Source organism: Equus przewalskii, chromosome 14 (assembly GCF_037783145.1).
Source record: "Equus przewalskii isolate Varuska chromosome 14, EquPr2, whole genome shotgun sequence".
Taxonomy (NCBI): domain Eukaryota; kingdom Metazoa; phylum Chordata; class Mammalia; order Perissodactyla; family Equidae; genus Equus; species Equus przewalskii.
Window position 1 is genome coordinate 60,305,126 of NC_091844.1, and position 16,655 is coordinate 60,321,780.

Here is a 16,655-nt window from a genome sequence, read left to right on the forward strand (position 1 = left end):
AACAGCTGAAAACAACAAACATTATCTCATAGTTTCTATAGGTCAGCGGTCTTGGGACAGCTTAACTGTGTGGTTCTGGTCTCTCGTGTAGTTGAACTCAAAACATTGGCAAGTGCTGCAGTCTTACATGAAGACCTGACTTGGGGATGATCTGCCTCTAAGCTCGCTCGTGGTTTTTGGAAGGCCTTGGTTTCTTGCTGGCTGTTAGCTGGAGACTAGTTCCTCACTACACGGGCTTCTCTGTGGCCTCCTCAGCAGAGCAGATAGCTTCCCTCAGTGTGAGTGAACTTGAAAAGAGAGAGTGCAAGAACACCCAAGATGGAATTTATAACCTAATTTTGGAAATAATTTGTTACCACTTCGGCTGTATGCCATTGGTCACACAGAGCAACCCCATAATGTGGAAAGGACTACACAAGGTGTAAATCTGAGGTGGGGCTGATTGGGAACCATCTTAGTGGTTGCCTGCCACATTAAGACATTCAGAAGGAATGTAATTACTCTTACATATGAAAGCCTTTCAGGTTTAACCAGAGCAGACAGGAGTCTTGTTAACCTTTAACAAGAACAGGCAGGAGTCAACACACCCTCCACCCCCCCCCTTACCCCCCCCCCCCCAAGGATGACCAGCCCCAGTTCTTACAGTAGTTCCTTGAATATTCCGTTTTGTCTTCTCTTATTGTCCTAATTCTGACATGTCCTCTCCAAATTTTTCTGCAGATTTTTAAGTTACTGGATTCTAAATTACAGTTCGTATTAAGATTGTAGCCTCTGTGAAGCCAGACTGCTTGGGTTTGAATCCTGACTCCTCCACTTACTAGAGGACAAGTCACTTAACTACTCTTTTCCTTCTATGTCTAGTCTTGTAAAGTGAGGATAATGTTAATTCCTACTTCTAGAGTTGCTGTGAGGATTAAGTGAGTTAATGCATATTAAGTCTTTTGAATAATGTTCAAAATAATGAATAATGCTCAAAATAGCAGCTATTCTTGGTAGCATTGTTGGTTTTTGTCATTGTAGCTATAGTAGTAGTTCTCCAGTATGTTACCAGTACTCGTCCCCCTCTTTCTGAAACCTAGCATGACTGTTAGCCTTGGAGTGTGGAGAGGTCATACGAGGTGCTAATGGAAAGTCAAACACCAGCCTCTTTAGCTTTCCTCTTAATTGGAATGAAAAAAGAGTGCATTGTTTCCAGTTGTTGAGATGGAGTTTCTTTGGAGAAAAGCAGCATAATGATATGTTTATTTTACCAATGGAGTCTGTTTTTTTGGTAACATGTGATTGTATTTTCCAATTTTAACATTTTGTTTCTAGTTTATAGACTTTGTTACCAATTTGATGAAGAAAATTTAGCTTTTGTTAGAGTGTATTGAAAATCTCAAAAGTATGACCATGTTCTACAGTTAATAGGTTTAAAAATAAGTTAGTTTTTCAACTATTACCCAAAATTAGTTTCTGTACTGTAATTTAGGTTGAAATTATTTGGTTTTTTTTAAATCATTCACGTGAAGATCCATTTTAGTATTATTTGATCCTCTTTCTATATTGAAGTATTACCTTTTTATTATAGCATTAATATTTCTTCAAAAGAACCCACTATTGACATAGTGCTAGTTTTGCCTATTGATTTGGTTATTTACACTTAAAAATTTTATTGTTTTGAAAGTTGCAAAATGTGATGGTTTAATGACAAATCAACAAGGATTAATGTTGAAATGTAGGTTTTTTTCCCTATCCTAAACTAAATGTACAGGTATGTTTTTTTTGTTTCTTTAATAGATAGCAAACAATAAAGATGCACTGAGGAAGACGTGGAACCCTAAGTTTACACTAAGAAGTCACTTTGACGGCATTCGAGCCCTTGCTTTCCACCCCACTGAGCCTGTTTTGATAACAGCATCGGAGGATCACACTTTAAAAATGTGGAATTTACAGAAAACAGCCCCAGCCAAAAAGTGAGAATATTCTACTTTGATTTTATTTGAATGTTTTTATGAAGTTTTTCAGCAGAAAAATACTTTATTATTTGCTATTAAATTCCCTAAATATCACTTCTAGTTCTTTTTTCTTCACCATGTCACATGATTTAGAGTATTTTTTCCTTCACATACTCACAATCTAATATTAGGTTGGAAAATTGACACTTAGGAAGAAATGGTATTATCTGGTGGTTTCCAAGGGCTTGTGAATGCTGATTACAATCTTTATACAATGTTTGAAATGGCTGTCATATTTGGGGAGCCTTTTTTCTGTACTGAAGAAGTAACTGTACTGTTAGTTGTAATTCTGTACTGTGGCTGTAAACAGGTATAGGCATGTTTAACTTCATCAGTTCCCCCCCACCCCGCTCCATTGTTTACTAGGTTTGGACTTACAGAGTAGAAGGAAGGGAAGGCTGATTGGGAGGCGTGAGGGACCCCTGTTTGGTCTTGTCTTCTGGTCTTGACTCCTTAGGTACTTTCCATACCCACCAAAATGTCTAGACTGAAAGGCACTATTGTTGCCGTCACTAAACTGCTAGTGCTTGCCTTGGCCCCGTGGTTCCTCTCCAAGCATGGACAGACATGAATTAGTATAAACCCTTTTATCAGTCACCAAACTAGTCCTGATCCCACTTGGTGGGGTCCTTGTTGGAGCTCCTTCCCTTCTTCCTTGGGTCACATGGTCCAGAACCCAGCATCTGCCAACAAGGGCCATTCTACAGTGTTAGGCACTTCTGTTATTAGAAGAGTAGAAAGGAATATCAAATGGAGGAGATTACCGAAGCTTTGCTACTGGTAGAGGATATCTATTGCCCAGTTTAAAAGAGATCAGTGACATTCCTGCTGTGAGTACATAGACTAGATAAAATACTTCATTTATCAGTCTTCATCAGATAGCTCAACCAGATGTTGCTGAAACCAGGTGACTCCTCATATGGATCAGATATATTCAGCAGAGAAAAATTATCCCTGGTTATAAATTGTGCCTTTTGTCTTTCTAGTTCTTTCGTCACCATGGGCATCACATTAGACTAGAGAATGTGAATGTCTCATCGTATATTCTTGACTAGAATTTAGAAAAATAGTGAAACAAGTGTCTTGCTGGCGATAGCTTAGTAATAATACCTTCACATGTAAATAACAGTGGCCTGTTTACCTTTGAACATAAAATGTTGGAAATGAGAGATATCATATGCCTATAAAAAACTGGAATACAATGTAGAAAATGGTAAGTACTTAACTTTAAATATAGTTTCCATTAACAATCATGGCCAGTATTAGGCTCTGTAGAGTACCCATATACTCAGTGTTCTAAGTAATAAATAAACTGATGACTTGACAGTTTCTGGAAGTATCAAGGACAGACATATTAACCTTCCTGGAAATGCAATGAAATTAAAGTGCCGTGTATTGAAATCCTACTATGTGCACGGTTCTGTTCTAGGCTGTTTTACTTATAGAATCTCATTCAATCCTGTGAATATTTGGTGTTATCCCTGTTTTTCTGTGTTGTTTTAAACATAGAGGAATCCAAAGTTCTGAAAGATTAAATAATTTGCCTAAAGTTTGATAGTTAATGATAGAACTGGAAATTGAATCCAGAAATTTATCTCTTCAGAGCCTATGATGTTGTTTCCCCTGAGTGAGGCTCTCTCTGTTTAGTCAACTAGATTATGACAGTGCTAAAAGCACTGTAATAAGGTGATAGTACTGAACAAGGATTTTGTTTCTTGAAGCCACAAAATCTGTGCTTGGTGTTAGGTAAGCTTTTTTATGTGTCCTGCGGTTGGGAATGGGGTATTACATAATGTTGGTATTTCTAAAGGCAGTTTTATGACATATTCAGTACTACTGTTTCCTACTGAAATTTAGAGTGGTAAGAGCCCTCTTCTCTCTCTGATGTAGGAGTACTTCTCTTGATGTGGAGCCTATCTATACATTCAGGGCTCATAAGTAAGTATGCGTTTTTTTCTTTGTTTTAAATTAGCATCACTGTGAATCAGCCTGATTAGAATATTTTATTGTCTTTCACTTATGTATTTGTGTTATGTGTTATTTGTATTTAGTAGTATTTTTTGTAAATGTAAAAGAAACTGGCAGATAATATAATGTTAAAAACAAGTTTATCATTACCAGGCAAGGATCCTTGCTGAAATTAGATTTTATTTGCATGATGTTTAAATGATGTATATGTCTCTTTTAAAATAATGTTGAGGCAATTACATTTAAATATTAGAAATCCTGACCTTTTCTTCCCTAAAGATAATCTAGATAAAAATACTTGAGAATTATTTTATTGTGATCACATATTGAATGCTTTTTTTTTTCCCATTTAAGCTTAAAGAACATACCTTATTTACCTGATTTAACGTAGAGATTGGCATACTTTTGATATAAAGGATCAGATAGTAAATATTTTTTAGGCTTTACAGGCCACATATTTTCTGTTGTACATTTTTGTTTTTAGTTTAGTTTTGTTTTACAACTCTTTAAAAAATGTAAAAACCATTCTTAGCTTGAGGACCATACAAAAATGAGCATCGGCCTATAGGCCATAGTGTACCGACCTCTGATTTTGCACAGGAGGAAAAATGAACAAGGCTTTGACATATTTTTATTCATTGAACAAAGCAGAAAAATAGAAAACCATTGGAATAATTAAGCTTTCTTACTTTTTACAAGTCCTACTATCAGATTGATTTTAGAGAATAGAAATTGATTTTTATCTCCCAGAGGTCCAGTGCTCTGTGTGGTAATGAGCAGCAATGGTGAGCAGTGTTATAGTGGTGGCACTGATGGACTGATCCAGGGCTGGAACACCACCAACCCCAACATCGATCCCTATGATTCTTATGGTATGTGATTCCCTAAAGATGTGAAAGAATAATATGTTTTCTTTTTACCTATTTTACGTAGCACGTATAAAGGTAAAATGAAATATCTTTGAAAGTAAATTGGTAAAAAGAACCATGTCTTTATTTTTTTAAAAAGAACTTCTGTATTTAGGAATCAATTTGATATGTCATGCTAAAAGAAAAAAGAAAAACATATATTCTTCCTAAGAAAACAGTTTCCACCCCCCAAAGTCTTATTGATTGGAAATGCTGGCTTGATTGACAGTTGCTTTTGTCATGTTAGGCATCTGTACAGTACTTGATACGTTATAACTTATCTGTAATCATATTTTATTACTATTCTTGGCAAACAACTTTGAAGGCAAATGAATATTGGCATCATCTTTTTGATCAATTATTGGAGGATATAGAAGCTAATGAATTTTAAACTCCATGGCAGCAAAATATTTAAAAGGCCTTAAAAATTAAGAAGTGCCCTTTAGATTTGAGAACAGTACCATGAAACATAAATCCATATTATAATCTATCACTAGGTATTACCATAAAGTCCCTTGCAAAAACTCTTTTGGAATTGACTATTTTTGTTTCCTCCTAAATTCTGGAATGGTATGAAATGACATACTTTCATAAAACCATATTTTATTATCATTATCACTTAAGATTAATTTTACCACCAAACCTGAGTGAAGATAAGACATTCAGTAAACAATTTCTCCCAACATTTACTTAATAAGCATTTAACATATTTTGTGACAGATAAGCCCCTTCTCCCTCCCCAATTCTTTTACAAATTTATCTGTTCCATGCTTTTGCTTCCTTTATCTTTCTGTCATAGGATCAGTTGTCCTCGTTCTGTTCCAACTCAACCCTTCTCCTTTTGCTCTTGACCTCATTCTCTCTCATTTCCTTTCAGTCTGCACTCTAATCTGTCAATCTCTCTCTCTCTCTCTCCCTCTCTCTCTCTCTGTGTCTCTCTTGTGCTCTCATCTTAAGGCTTACCCTCTTTACTGTTTTTCCATCCCCTCAGAATATAAGTAAATTCGGGTATCTCCCATCCTGGGCAAGGGAAAGCCTTTTCTTGACTCCATTTTCCTCTCTGGCTTCTGTTTAGTCTATCTTTCCTTCATCATCTGTGTCTCTTTGGTCATATTATCTAGAAAACACAATTTCTGGTTACTAATTCCATGTCCTTTCCCTGTGCATCGTCCCTCTTCATTCTGTCTTCTATCTATACCACTTAAATATAACAGGATTGTCAGTGACAATTGGTTGATCCAATGGACATTTTTACAGTTGTTACTTTTTTTAGATGTATTGGCTGTCTATCCTTTTTTAAATTTGTCCACTATTGCCTTTTTTAATTCTTGACTCTATGACAATTTCTGTTCCTTATCCTTCATAATCTCCTTTTATTTTTCTCACCTTAAATATTGGTGTTTCTCAAGGCCCAGACCTAACTTGTTCTGTACATGGTGCACGCATTCTGTGGTAGACTGAATCCACTTCTATGGTTTTATGTGCTGTTGACTCATATAAATCTCTTCTTCAAGCCTCAGACTACCTACAGAACATTTGAAAGTGTTTGTCTCATTTTCCATAAATCCTCACGTGTCCTATGTCTCTTCTTCCATATATTCTTTATTAGTTGGCGGTACTACCAGAATTACACTAACTAGGAACCTAAGAGTTATTCTTGATTCTTTGTTCTATTTTACTATCCACACCTTATTAATTACTAGTCTTTGATATCACCCCCTAAATATTTTTTGAATTTATTCCTTCTCTGCCCCTTTTTTTGCTGCCCTCGGATGGGTCTTCATCATCACCCTCCCAGTCTACTGAAACAGTCTCCTTGCCCTCATTTTGATTCTGTCCAATCTCTCTTCTACGCTACAGTTGAAGTTACCCTTATTAAATACCTACTACACCCTACTGCTCCTGGGAAACCCTTCAGTGTCTTAATGTGTTGTAGAAATCCCACCATAAACTAGCCACTCTTATCTCATCCACTTCCTGCCTCAAACTTCACACTCCAGTAATCCTGAATCGCTTATAAATTTCCTCACGTATCATGCTATTTTTCCTGTGATTTTGTAGGTGCTGCCTCCTTTGTCAGGAATGCCTTTCCTTTTTGACTAGCCAGCATCTGTACACTTTAGGTGTCATTCTCTCCAAGAAGCCTTCACTCATCCCAGTTACTCTCCATGGTAACTGGTGTCTGTCACTATTTTTTTTTTTTTTGGAGGAAGATGAGCCCTGAGCTAACTACTGCCAATCCTCCTCTTTTTGCTGAGGAAGACTGGCCCTGAGCTAACATCCATGCCCATCTTCCTCTACTTTATATGTGGGAAGCCTACCACAGCATGGCTTTTGCCGACCGGTGCCATGTCCGCACCCGGGATCTGAACTGGTGAACCCCTGGCCACCGAGAAGCGGAATGTGCACACTTAACTGCTGTGCCACCAGGCTGGCCCTGTCACTATTAGTGTACTTACCACATTGTCTTTTGAAGACAAGGATAGTATTGTGCCTCAATCATCTGTGTGGCCCCAGCATCTGGCATAGTGCCTAACACACAGTGTGTCTTCAATGAATGTTTTATGGTATGACCAAGAGAGGATATAGGACAGATATCACCATTGACATTTTAAACTTAACATCTGTGAGCCATCTTGAAAGTACCCCTTCATAGAGTCATTGTAAGGATTAATAAAGTTCCTAGTTTGACCTTTTTCATGAAACAGTGCTAAGTAATCTTCCTTCTGCCTTCTTCTTCCCTCCCCCACATGCACATCATTCACATTAGTTATTGCTGTTTGAGAATTTGGGGATCCCTCCACGTCTCAGTTCATGTCCATTATGAGTGTCAGAGGCCTGTTGCTCCCAGAAATAACTGCCATTCGTAGTACAGTAGGGTTAGTGGCCTACAGGGGTATTATATCCAGAGTGCTGAGGAAGTCAGCAGAAGGAAGCGTCTCTGTTCACTTCCTCAGGGAATCGGAGTTGCGGTTTCTCTGCAGGGAGATTAAATTCAAATGATTTGTGTTAACATGCTTTTTAAAAAATCTAGACAAATGGAAGGAAAAAAGGGAGGGAGAAGGAAGCACCTAATTTTTTTAAGGAGAAAAATACATACTTTTTAATTTTAATTTATAATTTTTGAACTCTGCATTTGCAAATTTCCAAGTCTGTTTTTAATTATTGCAGCATTTCAGAAGAATATTAGAAACTAGGAAGGATATTTTATATTGTTATCAGGTGCCTTCGTTTTTATATTTTACTTTCTCTGGAATCTAAGTACCTTTGTGATTTGTTTTTTTTTCTTCCTAATTTTGTATTCTTGCTATTTTGTGTAGATCCTTCTGTTTTAAGAGGCCCTCTGCTAGGCCACACTGATGCCGTCTGGGGTCTGGCTTACAGTGCAGCACACCAGCGTTTGTTGTCCTGTTCAGCAGATGGCACTCTCCGTTTGTGGAATACAACTGAGGTTGCTCCAGCCCTAAGTGTATTTAATGATAATCAAGGTACATACTTTTTAAAAACTATTTTACTGTATCTTTTATTTTATTTTATTGTTTTATTCTAAAAACAAACAAGCAAATAAATAAGTGATTCCACAAACTCTTACTGTTTAAATTTAATTGAAGGGTTTTTTAAGCAATGAAAGTGTATTTGTTTGAATTTCCAACTTGTGTATAATTTTTAAAAACAGTATTTGGTGAAAGAGTACACATTTAAAAACTTTTTTTTAACTGAGATGTAATTTATATACAGTAGAAAGAGATTTTAAGGATACATTTTAATGAGTTTGACAAATGCATAGCTCTCGCATCTGTCACGATACAGGACATTTCCTTCCCCCTTCCCAGCATTTCTGCGTGTCCTTTCCAGTCAACCCCCTTCCCCTTTCCCAGCCAGAGGCACCCAGTGTTGTTATTTCTTTCATCATAGATTAGTTTTATCTATTTTAAAACTTAATGTAAATGAAATCAAACAATGTACACTCTTTTTGTATCTGGCTTTTTACTCCCACTATAATTTTTTTGTGATTCATCTATGTTGTAATTATCAATAATTTATTTTTATTGTTTAATAGTATTTCATTAAACCACAATGTGTTTATTCATTTACCTCTTGATTGGCAATTTGAGTTGTTTCCAGTTTTTGATTATTATGAACAAATCTGCTATGAATGTTCATGTTTTTATTATAGGTAGGTAAAGACCTAGAAGTAAAATTGCTGGGCTTTAGAAGTACAATTTTGTGTTTAACTTTATGTGAAGTTGCCAAACTTTTTTCTGAAGCTATTGTACCATGTTACACTACTGACAGCAATATATGAGAATTCCAGTTGCTCTGCATCCTTAATTACTAACAATTGGTGTGGTCAGTCTGTTTAGTTTTAGCCATTCTGGTGGATGTGTAGCAGTCTTTCACTGTGGTTTTAATTTCATTTTATTGGTGGCTTATTATTTTGAGCACTTTTTTGTGTGCTTATTGGTCATTAATATATCTTTGATGAGTTGCCTATATTTGATATTTACTTGACTCTGTGAATAACTAACAATTTTGATTTTACGTTTTAAAGTCCTTATTTTTGAGGAGTTAGCATTCTTAATAAGAGATGGGCTTTTAAAATGAAGAATTTCCATGATGCCACTCTAAATTCCAGGTATAGGTGGAAGCAGCAAAACTTGTAGTCCATACATGTTTTCTATATATTTTCTGAAAAAGACTTGCATTCCATGAATGTATTAGCTGAGTAACAGGTAGAAGATGTGCTGAACAGGTAAGGATGGGAAAATAGGCTAGGGCTAGAAGTAACAAAAGAAATAATCTGTGTTGAATGTCTGTGAGCTAGTTCTTATTTTACAGTCAAGCCTTATTTACTTTTTAAGGAAATCACACCATTGTTTGTTTTGCTATCTTTTAAGCACAATTGTCAAGTAAACTCTAATGGCCATTCTCTTTGAATATGTTCTGCCTCTTTTAGAATTGGGAATCCCTGCCTCTGTGGATCTAGTGAGCAGTGACCCAAGCCATATGGTAGCATCATTCAGCAAAGGATATACAAGCATCTTTAACATGGAGACACAACAACGCATTCTCACTTTAGAATCCAATCCAGATACGAGTATGTATACCAGTTTAAATAGTCTGCGTTTGGATCATGTTTTTAAACTTGATCGAAATTATAACTAGAGTCAACCATAATAAATGCTTGTCATTATAAAGGGGTCTGCCTCCTAAATCACAGAACACAGTTACTTAAAAGGATATAATAATTTACAGTTGATTTTAAGACTTTGGGTTAAGTTTATGCACATTTATAACTATACTGTTTGAAATAACATTTGAGCTATTCCAAAGAGGAGTCAAATTTAATTTTATACCAAACAATTAGTTTTCAATTCTGTTTGAAGAAAATATTTATTCTGAATATAAATCTGTTTTTCATTTCTCATAATTTAATTTTTTAGTCAACTTAATTTTGTATTAATAATGTAATTTGACACATCTCAGTGGTGATTAGAATATAAATTAAGTTCTTCCTCTTAGAATCCCAAATCTGAAAGTGATTATTGGATGCAGGAAGTCAGGAAATATATAACTTCTCAGACTGTGAAGAAGATACTACAGAATCTTTTTGATTTTGGCTTTTTTAATCATTGCTTTTTGTCTTTATGCTTAATCCAGACAATCATAGATTAGTTTGCAGTTGATAAAGAAAACTACATACACATATACTGTTGTTTTAATCAGAGAACTAGCTTTAAAAATAATTACCATGATGTGTGTGCACACGAGCATATGCATGAGTGTGTGTGTCTTTCTCTCTTCTCTCTTTTTCTCTCAAAAATTTCCTTTATTCCATTTTGGCTTTCTTCATTTTCTCTTCCCAGTCTGTTGTCCTTTGTTTTCTTCTGGTGTCCTATGAGAAATGTTTGGAAAAATAGGTATGAATAGAGCTTTGAACTATTTGAATGTAAAAGAGAGACAAAAAAATCAAAATTGAGATTATAGAATAGGAAAAAGAGAATTTTTTTTTTTTTGCCAAGAAATATCAGTTTTAGACTCTCAGTAAATTTAAAATTATATTTAAATAGGGGCCGGCCCAGTGGTGCAGCAGTTAAGTTTGCATGTTCCAATTCGGTGGCCTGGGGTTTGCCGGTTTGGATCCCGGGTGCGGACATGGCACCACTTGGCATGCCATGCTGTGCTAGACGTCTCACATAGAAAATAGAGGAAGATAGGCACGGATGTTAGCTCAGGGCCAGTCTTCCTCAGCAAAAAGAGGAGGATTGGCAGCAGTTAGCTCAGGGCTAATCTTCCTCAAAAAAAAAAAAAAAAAAAAAAATTAGATTTAAATACATGACCTAAAGCTAAGTAGTAAAATTAAAAAAAAATATGAAATTTTTTAAGATGTCATATTTCTAGGAACCGCATGAAAATTCAATAAGTAGACTGTTCTTTACAGCTATTTTTAGCTATATTTTCTATTACGTGATTCACAAATTTTTAACATTTTGCCTCATTTGTCACATTTGCTTTCTCATTCTCTATACAAGTGTGTAATTTTAAATTCTTAAGAGACACTTAAGAGACATCATACCTCTATACCCCTAGATCCTCTAGCATGTAATTAATTCTTAAGAACAAGGACATTCTCTGGCATAGCACATTATATTATCAAAACCAGGAAATTTAGCATGGACACAATGTCTGAGTTACTGTTTACATTCAGATTTGCCGGTTGTCCCAATAAGGTATTTTATAGGAACATTCCTTTCTCTCCCTAGACGGTGATATAATGATTTTTTTTTAAACTTTTGACATATCTTAGTGTTATCTTTATGTAGTTTTTCCTTTTTTTTTTGCAAAAATTTTCTTAACAAAAATCAATTAAACCTAAGTTGTTCTTAATTATTAATTTCCTTTTGATAAAAGGCTTTCAGGAGGAACTTGTGATATTTTAGGTACCAGGTTTGGCAGTTTTCTGATTTGCGTGAACTATCTGGTTGGGATAGAGGTAGAAGTTAGAATAGGTACTGGCTTTGTCACATGATTTTGGGGGAGTCACAGCTTTTTCTGGACCTTGGCTCGTTCACTGTAATATGGGCCTAATGACATGGCCTGCCTGTCTCATTGTGCATATAATTAAAATCTCTTTGAAAACTATTAAATGATGCACGAAAAATACTTAGGATGCTGACTATTTTAAGATTCCAAACATGATAGATGTCAATGATGAACGTTTCTATTATGATGAGAAAGAAGATTAAAGAGTTAAGAAGCTCTCTTTGTCATGTTTATCTTTCGGCAATAACCATGTGATAAAGAGCTCTGTATCCAGAAAGAGCTGAGATTTAAATTTAAAAGTTACCTACATGTAAGTAATAATGAAACTTTATTAAAGCAGCACAAATATCACAGAACATTGTAGAATGAGAAATGTCAGTGGCTCTAGGCTAAGCCCTGAGTGGCACCATAGAAAGCAGGTGGTGGAAAGGAAATTCTAGGGCTTAGGTACCTCTGGATTTGTCAGCATAGTATTGCTCAGGTGGTTCTCATTTCCTAACGTTGAAATTATGAACACAATCGCAGAATAAATGAATGAAAGGCAAAGTTACATTATTTACTTTTTCAGTCTCAAGTATTCATTTTTCTTTTGAAGAAATTGTAGCTTTGACTAATTTGTCTTGCTCTTTAATTTTTTCTTTTTTAGTAGCCAGCTCTTCCTGCCAAATAAATAGAGTCATCAGTCATCCCACTCTTCCCATCAGCATCACTGCACATGAAGACAGGCACATCAAATTCTATGATAACAATACAGGTAAGAATTTATTAAAAATTGATTATTGTTGGGCCAGCCCTGGGGGCCTAGTGGTTAAGTTCAGCACACTCTGCTTCAGTGGCCTGGGTTCTGTTCCTGGGCCTGGACCTACACTGCCAGTCAGTGGCCATGCTGTGGCATTGACCCACATACAAAATAGAGGAAGATTTGCAAGAGATGTTAGCTCAAGGTGAATCTTCCTCAGCCAAAAAAAAAAAAAAATGATTATTGTTAAAGCAAAAAAAATCTCCACGGTAAGTTGGCTAATTTTGGTGTCAGTCAGTGGCTTTATAGTCAGGCAATAGGTAGTGAAACACAGATATTCTCTTACCTCAGTTTCTGTTCATTCCATCCAAATCTGCTAAGAACTAGTCTTGATAGCATATAGAATCATCTAGGTTTGTTTAATAGTAAGTAGATTCTGTATTTTGGCCCTAGAGCCAAGGTTATCACTAGGAACACAATAAAAATTCATTCAAATACCAATCAAAATGATCTCTAGCTGTGAATACATTGGGCAAAAGTAGAAACATGTTGGAAGTAGAGGCATATGATCATTATATTTGTGTAAGATTGTTCAGTTTTTGAATAGCCTTCATATTGCAGGTGGAAAATCCCTGAGTCATTTGGTTTTGGTTTTCCATGGACTAATCTTTTCTGTATTATATACTGACTGACTGGTCTTGATTAATTTGAATTGGCCATGGGGGCTTTCCCAGTGTTTATTGGATTACAATTCACTAGTCTAAAGGAAATTCAAAAGAGAGCTGTATTGGGAGAAAAACACTGTATTAGCAGCCATATTTACCTGAGTATCTGCTATTGACTTTGTAAATATGTTGGCTTTTGTTAACTTTGTTTAGCTGTGAGTGATAAGTAATTTAATATTTTTAATCCCTTTCTTTACATTGTTTCCACCAAAATTATGGCCAGGTTTTCTCTCTGTTCTTTTGTCTTTGTCTTCTCTTCCCCCAACCCATATAATTTGCCTGTAGCTAAAGGATGCAAAGTAAATGATTAATAATGTCTGAGTTCTAGTTAATAAACATGGCTTAAAGGAATATTTGTGTACAAATTACTGACTTCCATACTGTGATTTGAAAGACAAAAACATAATCTGAAATTTGAGCTTTTGTTTCTCATCATCATTACTGTGGCTAGAGTGGGGAAGACACATGTTGCTTTAGCTGATGGAAAAAGCTATTGATGCAGTAAGTACACAGAGAGGGGTGACTTGAGAAACCAGTGTAACACAGTAGCTGGCATATATTCAGGATGAGGAAAAGCTGTTAATAAAGAGTAACAATCTCTTTTTCCAAAGGCAAACTGATCCACTCGATGGTAGCCCACCTAGAAGCTGTTACAAGTTTAGCGGTTGATCCTAATGGCCTGTACTTGATGTCTGGCAGTAAGTACATCAACTATGGATTATTTAGTTATCCTTATTATTTTCGAGTTAATATAATTTTTCCTTTCAATTTCTTTTCTTTTGGTATAGGTCATGACTGTTCAATACGTTTATGGAACCTAGAAAGTAAGACGTGTATCCAGGAGTTCACAGCTCATCGGAAAAAATTTGAAGAATCAATTCATGATGTAGCTTTCCACCCATCCAAATGCTATATAGCCAGTGCTGGGGCTGATGCACTGGCTAAAGTCTTTGTATGACACATTGCATCATCTTCACCTTCTAGCTCTTTATAAATAATCAACTGCACAAAAGAGATACCAGAAGACCAGGGCAAGAACCAACCCGTCCTGCCCTTTTGTTCTGCTGAAGGAGCACAGAGAACATTTGTTAAAGTATAGTTTTGCAATTCGTATACTGTTTTCTAAAACTAAGGTTTGTTCAGGTTGCTGCAAGTTCAGCTGAATCTGTGAACCTGAAAACTGTTTCAAATTTTCCCCAAATAAGAACGTTTATTTCTGAAGTTGTTCTAATTCGCTAGGCAGGCCTAAGCGAACATAGGTGTTTAGCTTGTCCCTGTTTAAATAGGGCACACTATAAGGGATCATTAAAAAGCTTGATAGCTGGGAATGAGCAGAGGAAGAATGGAAATTCAGACCTAGTTCTCCCCTGAGAAATCTTGTCACGCACATTAGGTAGGCAAAAGAGTAATCTTCACCATATCTGTTGTACTCACCCCTGTGTGCATAATGACCAGGCAGTGTTAAAATGAGTTTTTAATTTAGCTCTCCTTTCAACTGTTCACATAAAGCACCTGGCAAAGCATTTTACCTATTGGGGGAAAAAAAAGAAATGCAATAGTATGTTAAATATATTATTCAGAAATGCTAAATGAATAGTTTGTAAGCAGATTTCTATATTGTATTACATTTTTGAAATAGATTTGGTACCATTCTAAAGTTTAGCTTTCACAAACACTCACCATTATGAAGAATAGTTGATAGAGTCTGCTTTTACTAAAGGATTTAACTTATTCAGGTTTAAGATTATGTTTATTTTTAAGTTCAAGCAGGGCATATCTTTATAATAATCTCTATTAATTTTAAAATTCACTTTATTCCTGTGATATTTATAGTACCAGAGTGATTATTTCATATCAATGAAGTCTTACCTTTCAGTGGTTGAAAAAATGGAAGTGATTTGCAAGTACTTGTCAAAACCTACATAACTGTGCTTCAGATGATCTCTGTTCTTTCTTCTTTGTCTCTCGTATTTGAATTTCTGGCACCTGCCAAAAATAGTTCAAAATTATTATGTTTTAACAGTCCAAAGGGTATGGTTAACCTCAGGCATCTGCTTTTGCAGAAGTACTAAATAAAGCAAATGTTTTATCCCCCAAAAGTCCTTCATTAATATCTCCCAAAAAGGAGAAACTCCCAAGAAGGAGAAACTCCTAGAAATCTAGATGGAAGAGTTCAGTGCATAGTATTGGCTGAAGAGTTGTCTCTCTCTTTCCCTCTCCCAACCCCTTTTCCATTGTTTAATTGGAATACACGGCATGATTTAATGGGCAGCGAATCAACATTGTGTCTGGGAAAAACCATCTCTTAAAGGACCAGGGTTTCCTGAGCTCCCCTTGCCTGTGACCTGCATAGGGCCAGCTCTTGGGATTCCTGTGGCCTCACTCTCTGGACCTGGTGTATAGACCTCATCCCTACAACTGTCTTGCCTCTCCTCACACTCTCTGTCTTGTTTGCCCAAAATGTCAGAGGCCAATCTAGAAATTAGAAATAAATTACTAATGTCCAACTTTTCAGTGAAATGTATATGTAATAGGCTCTCAGACTTAAAAAAATTCATATCCGTAAATATTTTAACCTTTTAATATAATCCCCACATTTCTATCTCCCCACATATTCCATTGTCATAACAATGGCACTTCTGATGATACGTTTATCTGCTCCTTGAAGAAATATTCTCGTGGTGATGTGGATAATAATTGACAATTTTTGTGTAAAGTTTCTGCTTGTCTGTCTCTAGAATTCTGCAGTCTGCAGGCAAATTTTCTTTAAAGTTAAAGGCCTGTGCTAGATTTGCCTGATTGATAAACAGATTTACTTTAATTAATTTGACACAGGTGTGTTATTTCATCTGTGCTTTGGTTAAGAGTGGACTCAAGTGATTCCTTCATGTAATCAAATGGATTGACCTGGACATGAGCTACTGGGTGAATGTTTATATTCCCATACAGATACAGAATTCCACATTGTGTTTGATGAATTCCTCTTTTGGTTCTTCACAGAGTAAAGAAATGGTGTTGCTAACCTAACATTTATAGAACAATACTGGAAAATTCCAGTTAGGTCCCTTGCTTGGCGTATTTATGATGGACGACTATAAAGTTATTCTACCAGTTATTGTTTTAATTACCTTCCAAGGTCTTCAGTGCCTGGTTTACTTACGTCACGGAAATTCTCAAAACCAAGACATTCCCTTCACCTGCATTTTATCCCTCATGGTTAAAATTTTCCTGTTAGTGAGTAGAAAATAACTATGAGAGATGTAGTGCAAATGAT

The 16,655-nt window shown here is 35.9% G+C and overlaps 1 protein-coding gene across 2 annotated transcripts in view; it reads left to right on the forward strand.

Moving 5' to 3' along the window:
• The window catches only part of STRN (striatin), a 98,363-nt gene extending 82,883 nt beyond the window's left edge, over positions 1 to 15,480 (forward strand). For both annotated transcript variants that reach the window (XM_070574084.1, XM_070574083.1), the window contains 8 exons: positions 1,780 to 1,955; positions 3,888 to 3,935; positions 4,716 to 4,837; positions 8,194 to 8,361; positions 9,831 to 9,971; positions 12,564 to 12,671; positions 13,993 to 14,079; positions 14,170 to 15,480. In XM_070574084.1, coding sequence (XP_070430185.1) covers positions 1,780 to 1,955; positions 3,888 to 3,935; positions 4,716 to 4,837; positions 8,194 to 8,361; positions 9,831 to 9,971; positions 12,564 to 12,671; positions 13,993 to 14,079; positions 14,170 to 14,339 — 1,020 coding nt within the window. In that variant the 3' untranslated portion in view covers positions 14,340 to 15,480. The remainder of the gene's footprint in view (positions 1 to 1,779; positions 1,956 to 3,887; positions 3,936 to 4,715; positions 4,838 to 8,193; positions 8,362 to 9,830; positions 9,972 to 12,563; positions 12,672 to 13,992; positions 14,080 to 14,169) is intronic.
• The last annotated feature ends 1,175 nt before the right edge of the window (positions 15,481 to 16,655 follow it).